This window comes from Psittacula echo (assembly GCF_963264785.1).
Source record: "Psittacula echo genome assembly, chromosome: 2".
Lineage (NCBI taxonomy): Eukaryota > Metazoa > Chordata > Aves > Psittaciformes > Psittacidae > Psittacula > Psittacula echo.
Window position 1 is genome coordinate 6,988,962 of NC_137737.1, and position 14,050 is coordinate 7,003,011.

Sequence of the window (14,050 nt, forward strand, 5' to 3'; positions counted from 1 at the left end):
TTATAGCTCTTTACAAATGAAGCCCTCTCGTCCTCTGATTAGAATAAATTTCCTACATGTGAAGGGAATAAACACGGATGTAGCAAGAAGGGTGGACACTGAAGTAAGCACCCACTAGATCCAGTAGAAAGCCAAATCATTTACTCTGTGTCAGTTTCTGACCATGATTTCACCAAAAGTAAAGTTGTGGAGATCTTTGGTTGCCCTTCACATAACATGTTTTGCCCTCCCCTCCATTTCTGAAAAGACAGCTCCAGAGCAGGCAACAGTAGGCAACATCATACAATGATGGAGCCTGAACCAGCTCACAGAGGATTGCCTGAAACATGAGAAAGGTGCTAGGCCTTGGTTTGTGCTCCGAAAAAGATCCTTTCAGTGGCAACACCATTTTCTGAGACCTCTATTTTCCACAGATGAGTAAACCTGGACACCTGAGTTCAAAAAAAATACAGTGCTGGAAACATCAGCTCATGGGGTGGCTGAACAAGACAAGTCTAGACTGGAGAAGGGCACCTCACCCATACCACAACCCTACCCCAGAAGGAAGTACAGCAGATTTTACCCACTGAACATAAAGGCACACTCACCTACCCTTTGGCTGGAAGCTGAAAGGATCCACGTTGCTACCTGCAACAATGTCCTGTTAACACCGAAGGTTCCCAGGATCCTTCTGGAACCTGGCTTCTCTCAGGATAGCAACAACATCTCTTTGCTCAAGAAGCTGCACTATTTGCTCCAAATATCCTGAAATGACAAAGACTAAGAAACTTGGTCTAGAGCTCAGAGCATCCAAAATACAGCTCTCCTAAAGATACCCTATTTAATGTCTCTGATACTCTGGTTCATGGTTAGATAACAAGTGTGTAGACAAAAATTTGCACATCAACCATCTTATGAACTCAACGTTTTAGTACAGGCTGAGAACAGCATTTGTTATGTAGCAAGGCCTCTGCACAGAATTCAACATCTACAAAGTCTAAAATACCTGAAAACCTAGTAGGGGACTGTTGACTACATTGTGACTTGAATGACTATTTCCAAACACAGACAAGATAGGTGAACAGACAGCCGAACTGATTTGTCTCTTCTGCTGCCATTTGCACATACAGATAACAACGACATGTTTGGTCACCTGGTCAATGACAGTCCTGAATTGAAGTGCAAGTATTTTTTTCAGGCAGATTTCTAATGAAGATCTGGTTTGCAGTGCTCATATACCTGCAACAAGCCACCTTCATCCTCCAAAATATCCCCAAAAGAAAGTCCAAACTTACTGGCAGGTGAGGTAGTAAAACACAAAGTTTCCAGTTGTCTTTCATGGACTCTTTAGTCTCACATAATTTCCTGAATTTCTTTGAGCCATCTTGCACTCCATCTGACACACCAGGTCAGGCCACTCTAATTTTTGCTGCTGTTCTTCATTTCAGTGGCTTTTGCTGTTGGAGATGCATTACTTGGTATTATAGAAGTTTCAGGAGGAAGCAGTTCGAGTAATTTCAAACTTCTGATTTTAAGTGTTTGAGTCTCCCTGACATCTACTGAACTGTGTTGGCAAAGTTTTCATCACCACTTCGTAACGTCTGTCATCTGATTTACTAAACCTAATGCCCACAGGGACCTGTAAGTGACATTAGTCCTTACACCACCACCCTCACCACAGCACTCTTCTTTAGTCACCATTACAATTGAACGGTGGGCAAACAACAGTGAAGGGACAATAAGTTAAAATCATACATTTTATTGCCAAGTAGCATTTAGGCTGACATAGCAAAGGGTTTTTCAGATAACCAAAATGTACACTTCTATTCAGATAATCACCTCTCCTGTACTTCTGAATCCCAAGCAGGTAGCAGATAATCCTTATTCTCCATTTCCCAGGGAGAAATGCTCCATTCTTCTTACAGCATTCATTTAAAAATCACTTCAAATCCAGGAAATCACACTTCATTTGAGTAAAAAGACTTCCTAGACTTCCATTTACATCTTTACTTCTTTCTCTTGTCGCATCTCAGTCTTCCAACTTTGGAACACCAAGACAAAGTTTCCAAACAATTCCCAAAGCACTGCACTTTCAACCTGGAATTATTTCACGTTTATAAAGAAATTTTATACCAGTCATTTGAAAGAAAAAAAATCAAGTCAAATATAAAACTTCCAACAAATAAGAATAAGTGGTTTAGAACAATTTTACTTTGCTCATTTCATTATGCGGCAGGTACTGTACAAAACTGCCACAGAAACAGTGGTATTGAAGACTACTTAAGCATCTTACACAATGTTAGGTTAAACCCAAGCACTGAATATTCAGAGCACTTTAAACATGTTAAACAATATAGATAGGCAACAGCACAGCCCAAATGCCAAAGGATCTGCCTATTTTATACACCATTTTAAAAGCACTTCATGAAGTTGCATGAATTCCAACTGACATCACGTAATTTGTTTCCAAAGATGCTTATTGCAGAGTACTTCTTTCAGATAAATGTACAAGAAACAATATGATTCTTAGGGCTGTGGAAAAGTGACACGGCATATCGAAGCTGAAGGCTTGTTTCTGGTGATGTCAACAGGATCTTTGCCACTGACTTTACTGATGCAAAGGTATCTTTTATCCACTCATTTTTCTGTTAGATAAAAGGTGTAAAGGCCAGCTCAGATTTACAAAATAGCTATTTGAAAAATACTTCCATGAGGCACACGTGCAATACGAAGATGAGTTATCAGAGATATCAAAACTACAGCCTTTAGTACTTACAGATACACTGCAGCAAAAGCAAACCAGAACAGAGAGGACAGCATCACTGTTAAACTTCGCTGAGTTCCTTCTTAAGGCTATGTAACTGTGTACTGGGAGGAAAGACATCAGTACTTTTTTTTTTGGCATTACTTTCCTAGGTAAATGGCTGGTATCATGTTTTAAATCAAGTTATTAAAATCTACTTCAAAATAAATGTTTCTATAACATGTGACTTGCTTCATATCTACAAATATGCTCCAACAGACATGATTTAGAGATGTTTAACAGAGGTCTATAAAAATATTGTAACATTCATGTAGTTTAGAGGCTTAGTGGTAAGAATTATGATTTCTCAGTATGAACAGATTCGGTAATAATTGTTAGTCTCATCTTGAGAAGCTGAAGATTACCTGGGTTTTCTGATCAAAAGCAGTGGCAGAATATGTGACTGCTTAAATGCATCTCACCGAGGTTCACATATTTATGTTACAGCTATCATATGACAAAATCCCAAAGAACAGAGCTAAATATAATGCTATTAAAACATTTTAAGTTTTAAATTTCACATCACAGGTTCAAATGTGATGTTTTAGCTATGTGAAGCTGTGTGAAAAGTTAATAGGGTTCAGCTTTATTCTGTTTACTACCAACTAAATCACTTTGATTTTCTGTAATGTTACGCCTACTTGTGGTATACCAACTGCATCAGCTCCTGTCTAGAACTACCTTTGCAGTGCAACTATCTACATTCTTCCTAACATATCATACTAGCTTGAAAACAGTGCTATGTTAACATAGCCACCCTGAGCTGGCTCTTGTCTGCACACACTGGAAAAACAGTCCTCACAAGGAAGGGACTGAGGAAATACATTCCTGGAAAGATGCTGAGCAACTTATTTCAGCAGCTGAACTTAGCAAAGCAGTGCACCTTGCAGAATCAAACATCAATTTGCTCAAGAATTTAAGGGCAATATAATTGTTGCAATATAAAAAACTAAAATGTTAGTTTATTTTTCATTCCTGTTCACAAAATGAGACAAAAAAAAAAAAAAAAGGTCAAACCAATTCAAACCACTACATGCAAATGAAACTCTTGAGGATTGAGAATCCTTCTGGTTAAGTTCTTTACCTGAAGTATATGCATTTCAAATATTTAGAAACATTTAAGACTGCCTGTTTTCTGTGTGTGAAATAAAAAGCTCCAACAAAAAAGGGCAGTAACAGCATGCATTTTAATTTCCAAAACATTCTGGGGACAGATACAGTCTGTGAGTTTGCTGCTCATTCTTTCATGTTTCACAAGCTGTTCAAGATGAAACGTAGCCACAGAATGCTTCACAGTTAAGGCTCAGGGTCATGTGATAACTATAAAGGAATCTAAGCATGGATAACTGCCTTCCCATTTTCTTGGCAACAGATCCCACACACCGTAGTAAGCTAGCTGAAAAATAAACAACAGATGACAAGTCTTCTGTTAAATCTGCTTCTTCATTATGCTAAGCCCCTTTTAGCAGCACCCTCTGATGCTGCACAGCGGACTCGCCTCTAGTGCTACATGTAGCCAGCCACAAGGAACAGGAAACAGACTGCATCAGTGTCAATTCAAAACCCCTTAAGTGAACAGATAGGACTCAAATTGAGAGCTGAGTCACCTCTTCTGATCAGACCTACGATCTCCTCTCCCAGAGAGCTACTTTAACTTATCGTTTGTAAACAACCGACCATCTAGGAGACCACTCTGGTGTCTTTCACTGTTCAAACCATCATCCACTTTTGTTTATGGCATTTCCCATAAAACAAAAATCTTCTGTTGCCAAACAGTTGAAGACAGGTGGTCTTGTAAATTTTTACAAATACCATTCCAAATTCATAACATACTTAAAGCAAACTTCACACATTCACCTTAAGCTTGCACAGTACAGAAAAAAATATAAACCCCAGTAAAACCATGCAAAAAAACCCCAAAGACCATCAAGCTAACATACCTTAGTACAAATCAAACCAAATAGAACATCAAAAGAATATATAAAATATGATTCTGTTCAAGATCTTGAATAACAAAGTATTAACAGTTTTCTTGTGTTGGGTTTTTTTGGGGGATGAGGGGGAATGATGTTGGGTTGGTTTGCTGTGGGTTAATAATAATGTGGACTTAATTCCTCACCCTTCCCAAGTCCTGGATCTTTAGATACCAAAGAAGTCTGAGCACTTAATGAGCATTCAGCGTAATATATTCACACTTAGACTAAGCTTTGTATTTCCTTCCATATAGGAGAGTAACTCAAATTCCCAAATTTACCACATTAACACAAAAGTGAATTGATAAAATATGAAAACATGTTAAGAGTATTCCCATCAGTGTTTTTAACACAGATTATTTCTGGTCCATTTTAAGCTGTGCGACATAAGTCAAAATAAACCTTTTGAGATTTACCGTTGTTCTTTCCGCTCCCAAAAATGTATTTGATTACCAGTTCTCTCACTTTAAAGGCATCAATGGAAATCTGCACCACTCTGACAGCACATTAGATAGAAAATTGCACCAAACCCAGATTTAAAAAGCTGTACTACTGTTAGGTATTATGCAGTTACATAAACAGTAAAAATGCAGAACTTTGTAAAGTATCACAATCAACCTAACTTTAGATGTATAATCATGAATATTCTGAACAACTGATCATTTGACAGATAAACCAAAAAGCGCCTCACACAATAACTTAGTGTCTTCACCTCTACGCTTCTACAGCATAATTCTACATCAACCAGTTCAGTCCTGGACATCAAAGTAGTCAATTATTGGCTCTTCTTTTAATGGTTTGGATAAACCACTGTCTCCAGTAGTCCTAAAATTATAAGAATATTAGGTGTTACTTAACAGGAAAGACCCCCAAAACTGGTAATACTTATTACAAAAATGATACTGTACTGAAGACTAAATGTTCGATAGGCCTTTTAAGAGAAAGAGAAAAGAAACACAGTTGAAGCGAGCTGACGATCAAATCTGCTTGCTTTTAAAAGCAAGAGTAGCAAAAATACATGGCAATACCAAATCCAAACACTGTAAAGACTTTTTTTCCCCATAAGACAGAAGATTTTGTAGAATTAATCACTTCTAAAGCAATTTCACTTCAAGTAGTTAAAAATGAATGGCTAAATCCCTTTTTTTAATTAATTTTGCCACATAAACCTGTTTCATTATAGTCACTGAAGAAAGGAATCCCAGAGGAGTAAGTGGAAATGAGGCATAGCAACCTTTTCAACATTCACACTTACACTGTAAGCAGGCATTTTAGGCATGTGTTTTGCTCTAGATGCTTACTTCTGAAACAATTTGCATTTTCTCTTCAGAATAGCCTACTTTGTATTCCAGCAGCACCTTAAACACCCAATAGCTATTGCAATAGTTACTGCAAAATCAAACTTTTCCCTTCTGCAAGCAGTACTGCACAGAACATGATTTCAAATGCTAATCTGAAATAACTTGGGGAGAAAAAAAATGTATCTGAAAGGTAAAGAATTAGCCATCCATTAAGAGAATTCATGACTATGAGATGACTACAGGTACCTGAAGCTGGCAGGTCATACAAAGTAAAGCCTGTTCTATTAGACTGTTGACCAAGAAACCTTGTATATCCCATCTTGAGTAGTTTTCACTACCTGAGGAAAGCGGTAGTTCACCTTTAGCCAACTGTGTAGTCATATCTACACAAGAAAAATACATTTATTACCTGTCCAAATAAATCATCTTATGCAAGTAAGACCTTACTCTTTCACACAGAACAGTTAAAGGTGAAAAACATCCCCCAAGCAGCCCTCTCTTCCCAACTATCTAATCTTTATGAAACTCAGAAACATTCAAGTAACTCAGCACAAAACTGAAGAACACCGTTTTAAAAACAAATTCCTTACTTATCTGTTTGTTTGTAATGAGGAATAGGAGGTGGAGCCAGAGGCCTGCTCTGCATTTCTTTATCTAGCACTGAAGTTAAGGTATTGCTTGGACAAAAGGATTTCCCTCTAGGAAAATAAAAGAAAGGTTATTTAATTCAATAGGAAATTATATTCATCAAGAAGTTAGGGCAAAAGAGTTACATTTTTGTAAGTAGCTGTTCTGGAGTCAGAGTTCATACTTGTATACTTAAATCACCCACTCAAATACTTAATTTTCCAATGATGGACACCAATAATGTGCCAAGTCCATTTTTCTTACCAAGAACAAGATATGCAAGTATTCTAAATGTCTCTTGATAGCTGTCTATAAAAGATGCAGAAGCAGTTTACTAGATTTGAGTGCTGGTGCCCAGACTTCTTCCTTTCTGCATGTGAAGTGCACAACATGATCAACTATTAAAGTACCAAAGATGCAGTACTTGCTTTCTAGGTCAACGTGTATCTCTTCTTTCACAGAACAGACAAAAGATCAGAAGCAACAACTTACTTACTTAACTTGGTACCCTGTGAACACAGTTCACTGCATCTTCACAACATGTTACCTAATGTTTTGGAAACATGTTTTTGAACTCTGGCAGTGAAGTCACATTAAACTTGTTTATCACTCTGCACTCAAAGCAGCCCTGCTAAGCAGCACTATCCCAAGAACAATGCAACAACACTGCCTCTTCCTTTTCAGCTAGCCCAGGTGAACAAGATCACAGAAATTACACTATGCATTGGGGTGAGGAATAATCAGCTGTTCCTGCCCTCCACACTAGTAAGTCTATTATGTGCTTGTGACCACACAATGAATCACCCCACTTGTGCTTGTATCATCTGCAATGCAAGGGCTACCCTGCGGCTGTGGTGCAAAGCAGTATTTTCCCCAGTACAGGAAGACAGTGTACTTCAGCATGTACATTTGTATGCTTTAGGCATATACTGGCTGTGAATCACACTCAACTTCAGTATGGCAGTCCATGCTCAAAGGCTGAACTGGCTGGAGAAAGAGGAAGGATAATAAGAAAACCCAAACCAAAACTACCCAGAAAAACAAAGCAAAATAAAGCCAGCCCTAGATTGGTCCCAAAAGGCATCGAATTACAAAAAAATTATTAAAAAAATCCAAATAATTACCACACTGTATCTCTAACAGGCTGTGAAGATGTCTTCCTACAGATTATCCTATAAATTCATGAGCCACTTTCAAGACTGAGCTTACTTTATTTCAACTTGCAGCCACTGTTACGACTTAACTACAAGACTGAAACCCCTTTACTATCACCATCTTTTCCATTCACAATTTCTTATTCTGCTTATTTGTCCCCACAAAAGATGAACAAATTAAAACTCTTAAACCTTGGCAAGACCATTTTCTTACCTTTCTTGTACTTTCCTCCAAACACATGCTACCGACATTTTAAGAACAAACTACGTCTGGTACACTAAACTGGATTACTTTCCTATCTCTATCTGAATGGTTTCTATTGGAAGACCTGTCAACCACTGGGACAGGCTGCCCTGGGAAGTGGTGGAGTCACTGTCCCTAGAAGTATTTAAAAGATGTATAGACGTGTTGCTTAGGGCATGGTTTCGTGGTGGATTTAACAGGGTCAGGTTAAAGGTTGGACTCAATGATCTTATGGGTCTTTTGCCAACCAAAATGATATTGTGATTCTGTGTCAATCATTAAATAATGTTTCCTCCTTGCTTACTTTACTCATGAGTTTTTAAACAAGCTCCTCCCAGAGCAGAACCCTCCAGACCGTGAGATTTCCTGTGTTGACTAATCACGTTAAATTCCTACTTTCAAGTTCATCTTGTTCTTTTCAAAACTACATTCCGAATAGCAAAAAATGCTGCAAAACAATAGACTGTGTATTGCTGTAATTCCAGAAATGTGTTGAGTTCCATGCTTGGTCACATACTTGGCAATTCATGTTTTTCCCCGCCTCTGCCAGAGCCCTAAGCAGTTTAAATCTCACATCAATATGCACACAGATGAACACCAGTTCTACTTCAGAGCTTAAAAAATAGTAAGTTTTATCTTATTTCCATCACATCTTGTTTCCATCAGTTCTGAAAATACAGGGGCAAATTCCTGTGATATTGTGGCAACACAGATGAAAACCTCCACAACATCCTCAAGGAAAGTCAGAAGTCCACTAAACATGAAGTGGTGATCCCTGACCCCATTTCAGTATTGTTTTAAACCAAGTATGACAGTCTGTTCAACTGAACTGCAAAGTTCTGAAAACACAGATCATCAGTTCAAAGAGTCTTCTCATTTCCCCAACACTGAAAGTGCTCCTTATTCGAAAGGAAAAGTTACTTGCCACTGACCATAGATTTTTCCAAGATTATATTACGCTTAATACGCACATTCTGACAGCAAGTATCAGTTGAGAACAGCTGATTTTCCCCTCTTTAATAAACTGAGTAAAAACTCCTCCTCTCCTTTAGCTCCAAGCCTGGCATATAAAGCCAAATGCTCCCACTATCATTTCAGTTACCTCAATTGTAGAGCTCCACCTGAAAAGACTAAAAGCAGCCTAAGGTAAATAGGAGAATATTTTGTTGTCTTCTTTCATTTTTATCACCTGTGGTTTGCAAAAATATGGAAACCCAACTGACTGGAGGTAAAGAGGTGAAAGTAGGAAAGGCTAGAACAGGCCTCATTAAGTAGAGTAAGATCTCATGTCTTTAACGTGTCAGGCTAAATCTTGCTTCTGTAGTAAAACAAGTAAATGAGAGCTCTAGAACGCAGGAAAACAGAACACTTGGAAGAGGACACATGCGCTTACTTCTGCAATTAGCTAAAGTCTTACTAGAAAAAGAGAACATTCTCCCCAAGAAAATAAATACAGCAGCTCTCCACTGAAGCTAAATGTTCCCAGGATGTAGATTAACACATCAAACCTTTCAAAATGAGGAGAGATCAGTCTGTGTACTGTTCGAGGAGATCCCGGAACAAAATGTGCTTTGGTCACATCAAAGCCTAGCTCCGTTTTAGCTTTGACAAGATTTATTGTGTGTGTCCCCCCCAAAAAAAGCAGAAGATATATACAGCAGACTGTCCAGTCATGAAACCACAGAGGCTTTAGAGACAAAAACCTATCAACTCCCACTCAAGGAAAAGGTACACCACTTCTTGTATACCTTCATGACACACAGGACAATGCTAGATTGACTCCAATCTCCTCAAATTCTGTGAATCTCTCTGTTGTTTCAGTTTGTGGCTTGTTTTGTTTGGTTGGGGTTTTTTAAATCCAAAGAAATACAAGGAAATAAAGAAATTAAACAGCCCATTATATTCAATTCATCTGGAAGAAAACCAAACAACTGAATTCAACTAAATAGGTGAACAATAGAAAACACACAAAACAAAAAACCCCTTGACAAATTATTTGCCACAAAGGAGAAGAAAAGCAGACTCTCCCTTCCTGCTAACATAAATCATGGCTCTCTATCATCAGTTGTAACAAAACTGTGGAGATGGAACCGAAAGGCTCTGCAAGTACTTTGGACATCTTGATATTGAAGTTGCTATTCTATGTTCTATTAACTTATTCTCAAAATAAGGGAAAAAGTCAACTGCCTGCCCCAAGCAACAAAGATGGGAGGAGAGGTTTTTAGCAGGACTCCAAGGAAAAACAATGAGAACATAAATATCTGCTGACTCTAAGGCACTGGTAGTGCTGGCAGGATGGCCTGTGGTCCAAAACTGAACTGTGAAAACCAGGACTCAAACTTATCTTCCCCTTGAAGACTGGAAGTTCAATTTTTATAACTCCAGGACTGATCTATTTGATATGAAATACTACAAAGTTCTTTGCCCACCCATCTGTCCAGAACTGACTCCATATAGCCTCGCAATAATGATCCATTCGGTTTCAGACAGAGCAGGTTCTTGTGAGAAGTATCTCCCAAAGCTGATACCATTTGGGTGGAATAAGGAAGCGTCTCCTGATTAGACTGCCTAGACTTAACATATACCATTTCATAAGCTGTCAAGAGGTAACACATACTATTCTCAGGGCAAACAATGTCAAGATTAAAAGAAAAACAGTAAGAAGGAGATGCAGCTCTTTTCTGGAGCAGGACTGCTGTTTAAACCACCCTGGCTGGTGACCTGTAGCACTATTTGTACTTACGCTGCTCAGAAAGCCTTAGAGACTACAGGTGTTGAGATGCAGTCATTGGAAAAGACCTCTGTGATTGCAAAGGGTAGACAGAAAGACTTTTCCTCATAGCAGAGGAGAAAATTCCTAGAGTGAAGGGTAGAAGTCCTTAAAGTGACAGTACCTTCAGGAAGCCATCAGAACTTCTGTCAAATTGGATGCAAACTAATTCCAGATACCAGAAAAGCTGTAGATAGTTAACTTACTAAATAGAATGAACTTGTACCTGGAGATGTTCTGGACATGTTTCAGTACTTCAAAAACTTAAAGAAGCCAAACAATAAATCTGTTTCCTCTAAACATAGTATTTCCTTCCAACCCTGCCACTGCGATGTACAGTTTTTGCCTTCTCGGATGCAACTGCCATGACCTGATAAGGGTGTTACATGTAGTTACAAGGGGTTTATTTTATTTAGGTCTTTGCTCCTGTTGGTCTTGCATAGCCTGCAGCTAGGTGACCACTCCTGAACTGTCTGCAGACATACCTCATTGAAGGCAAACAAAATCCTGGGTGAAGAAGAATAAATAATAGAGAACACTTCAATGAGACTGTGGCAGGATGTGGTTTTCCCAGTGAGAACAATGTGCAGGGACCCTGTCACCTTCCTGAAAAGTCCCCCTGTTCGTGAGGAGAGACCGACCCTATTGTTTTTGGAAGGAAGAGGAAAAGGATGGGCCTTACAGGGATGACTGTTCTTAAAAAACACTTCCAGGATGCTCAAGTCCATACAGGCAGCTTAAACACTGGTCACTAAATAACAAGCAGCAATGCTCCTTAACAGGCTCTTGCATCCAGCATTATTCATAGGAGAAGGAAATTCATACAAGTAAAACAGTTTAAGAAACCACTGACAGGTACAGTAAAGCCCATGTGTCAACTTGGAGTGGAAAGCCTTCCCCTTTCCACCATATCAGTCTGGACAAAGGTCCAGATACTGTCCTTTCAAAAAGTAACCTTTGAACCTGGTTCAGAAGGAATCCAGTATTGCAACTCCTCAGAAGACGGTGACTGCAAAGATGACCAAGACGGAAGCATGGAGAAGGGCATTTGTAAGGATCTACTTGGGGTCTTACACGTCAGGTGACACCAGAACTGTAATTCAGATCAACCTTCCCCAGCTATATCCCCTTCATTTCCTTCTCTAATATGAATTGCCTTCTGTGGGTATCATCTAAATATTTCCAGTTTTGCTGGGAAATCTCTCCAATTTGCAGCAATTCCAGGTCTCCCTTTGTCCAGTAATATACTCTGTGGCAGGTTCAGGCAGATGAAGAATAAGTAAGTTCTAATACCAGATTTTTTCAAAGAAGGTGAGAACCTAGGTATGACTTCTCAATCCAGCAATTAAATTTTCTTAAAATTTGATGACTTTTGTCATCTTTGATACCTCTATCAAATTTAGCTGATGGCAAAAAGACAAATAGTTACTATGAAGATGAATGGAAAACAGCCTTGCAAAATGTTTTATTAGCTTTTTAATGGCTAATTGGGTTTTCTTTTCTGAAGATTTACTTGATAGTGGAAATAAAAGCCTATGAAATTATTAATTTTAAAACTATTTTAAATTTCTACTGGAAATTACTGCATATTGATGCTAGCACTGGAAATGAACTCAAACTAAAGTAAGTGATAAAAATATCCAATTATTTAAACAATCATTACTAGGTTTGAAAACAACCATGAATTACGTACTTCACTGCAGTGATAACAACATTGCGCTTTGGTTCGTTGTCATAGCTCACACTTTCAATGCCATAAACCTGAGCTAATTCATGGATGATTCTGCGGTGATCTCTGTTCATTGGTGGGTAACAATGGCTCTTCTTTGTATGCTTGCCCTGAGTTAAAGAGAAAAGGTTAAGAACAAAAACAAAAGGTAAAGTTTTCCTTTGCAGGGTCAGGGAGAAGAAAAGAATTAAAAAGAAAGTGCTTCTACCTCTAAAATTTTGCTGCTACAACAACATTATTATCACAAAGTTCTAATTATAGAATAGCTAGGATTAGAAAGGACCTTAAGATCATCTAGTTCCAACCTCCCTGCCATGGGCATGGACACCTCACACTAAATGGTGTCACTTAAGATTCCACACAACCTGGCCTTGAACTCCGCCAGGGATGGAGCACTCACAATATTCTCGGGCACCCTGTGCCAGTGCCTCAGCACCCTCACAGTAAAGAACTTCTTCCTTCTGTCCAACCTGAACTTCCCCTTTTCAGTTTGAACCCATCACCCCTTGTCCTATTGCTACAGTCCCTGATTAAGAGCCCCTCTCCAGCATCCTTATAGCCCCCTTCAGACACTGGAAGTTGCTCTGAGGTCTCCACGCAGCTTCTCTTCTCCAGGCTGAACAGCCCCAATGTTCTCAGCCTGTCTTTTTACGGGAAGTGCTCCAGCCCCTGATCATCCTTGTGGCCTCCTCTGGACTTGCTCCCACAGTTCCATGTCCTTTTTATGTTGAGGACACCAGAACTGTACACAATACTCCAAGCGAGGTCTCACAGGAGTAGAGTAGAGGGGCAGGATCACCTCCTTCGACCTGCTGGTCACCTCAGTATTGACAGGAAAATAATCTAAGGATGATCACTTATTCCCTCAGAATTACATGTTCTCTATTATTTCCATCACTTCAAAGTACATGCACACATGTATCAAATATAATTTTACTTCTGGGGGCTTCTTGTACCTTATACAATATAATAGCAATACCCAAATAGCCTGAGGGGCAGAACTGATCTTTGATATACTGAATTGTCATGTGGGCCTAACTGGCTCATCCTGACTATGATTAAAGCTTAAGTTACACTGGGTAATTTTCCCTTTAGAGGTCAGACAGGGTGAAGATTGTCACATGTGGTTTGGTTTCATTCTTTCATTCTCTTCTGTAATGTACAAGCTTGTTACAGACAACATTTGTCTGCTTTATAGGATCATTATTTAACAAATAGCTGGATACTGCTGAGAAATAAAGCATTGAAGATGCTCTTGAGCCTTCTAGTTCTCTTGTTCTGTCATATTTGATGTCACCAATTTACTGTATATTGCAAATTCTAGACGTGTGGCTGCCCTTTAATATTGGTTTGATATTAGTACAGGCATATGCATTGGTATACACAGTTATATATATAGAAATATCTATGTATGTACATACTTGTGTACATGCATGTATAATAAAGGTATATGTAAAACAGGATAACCAC

At 38.8% G+C, this 14,050-nt stretch overlaps 1 protein-coding gene across 1 annotated transcript in view; it reads right to left on the reverse strand.

Annotated features, from left to right (window-relative positions):
- Window positions 1–5,504: 5,504 nt before the first annotated feature.
- Window positions 5,505–14,050, reverse strand: part of NFX1 (nuclear transcription factor, X-box binding 1) — a gene marked incomplete at its 3' end in the record, with an annotated part of 48,265 nt that continues 39,719 nt past the window's right edge. The window contains exons 22-24 of the mRNA XM_080610733.1: window positions 12,545–12,690; window positions 6,647–6,754; window positions 5,505–5,580 (exon numbers count right to left, since the gene is read on the reverse strand). Coding sequence (XP_080466859.1) covers window positions 5,505–5,580; window positions 6,647–6,754; window positions 12,545–12,690 — 330 coding nt within the window. The remainder of the gene's footprint in view (window positions 5,581–6,646; window positions 6,755–12,544; window positions 12,691–14,050) is intronic.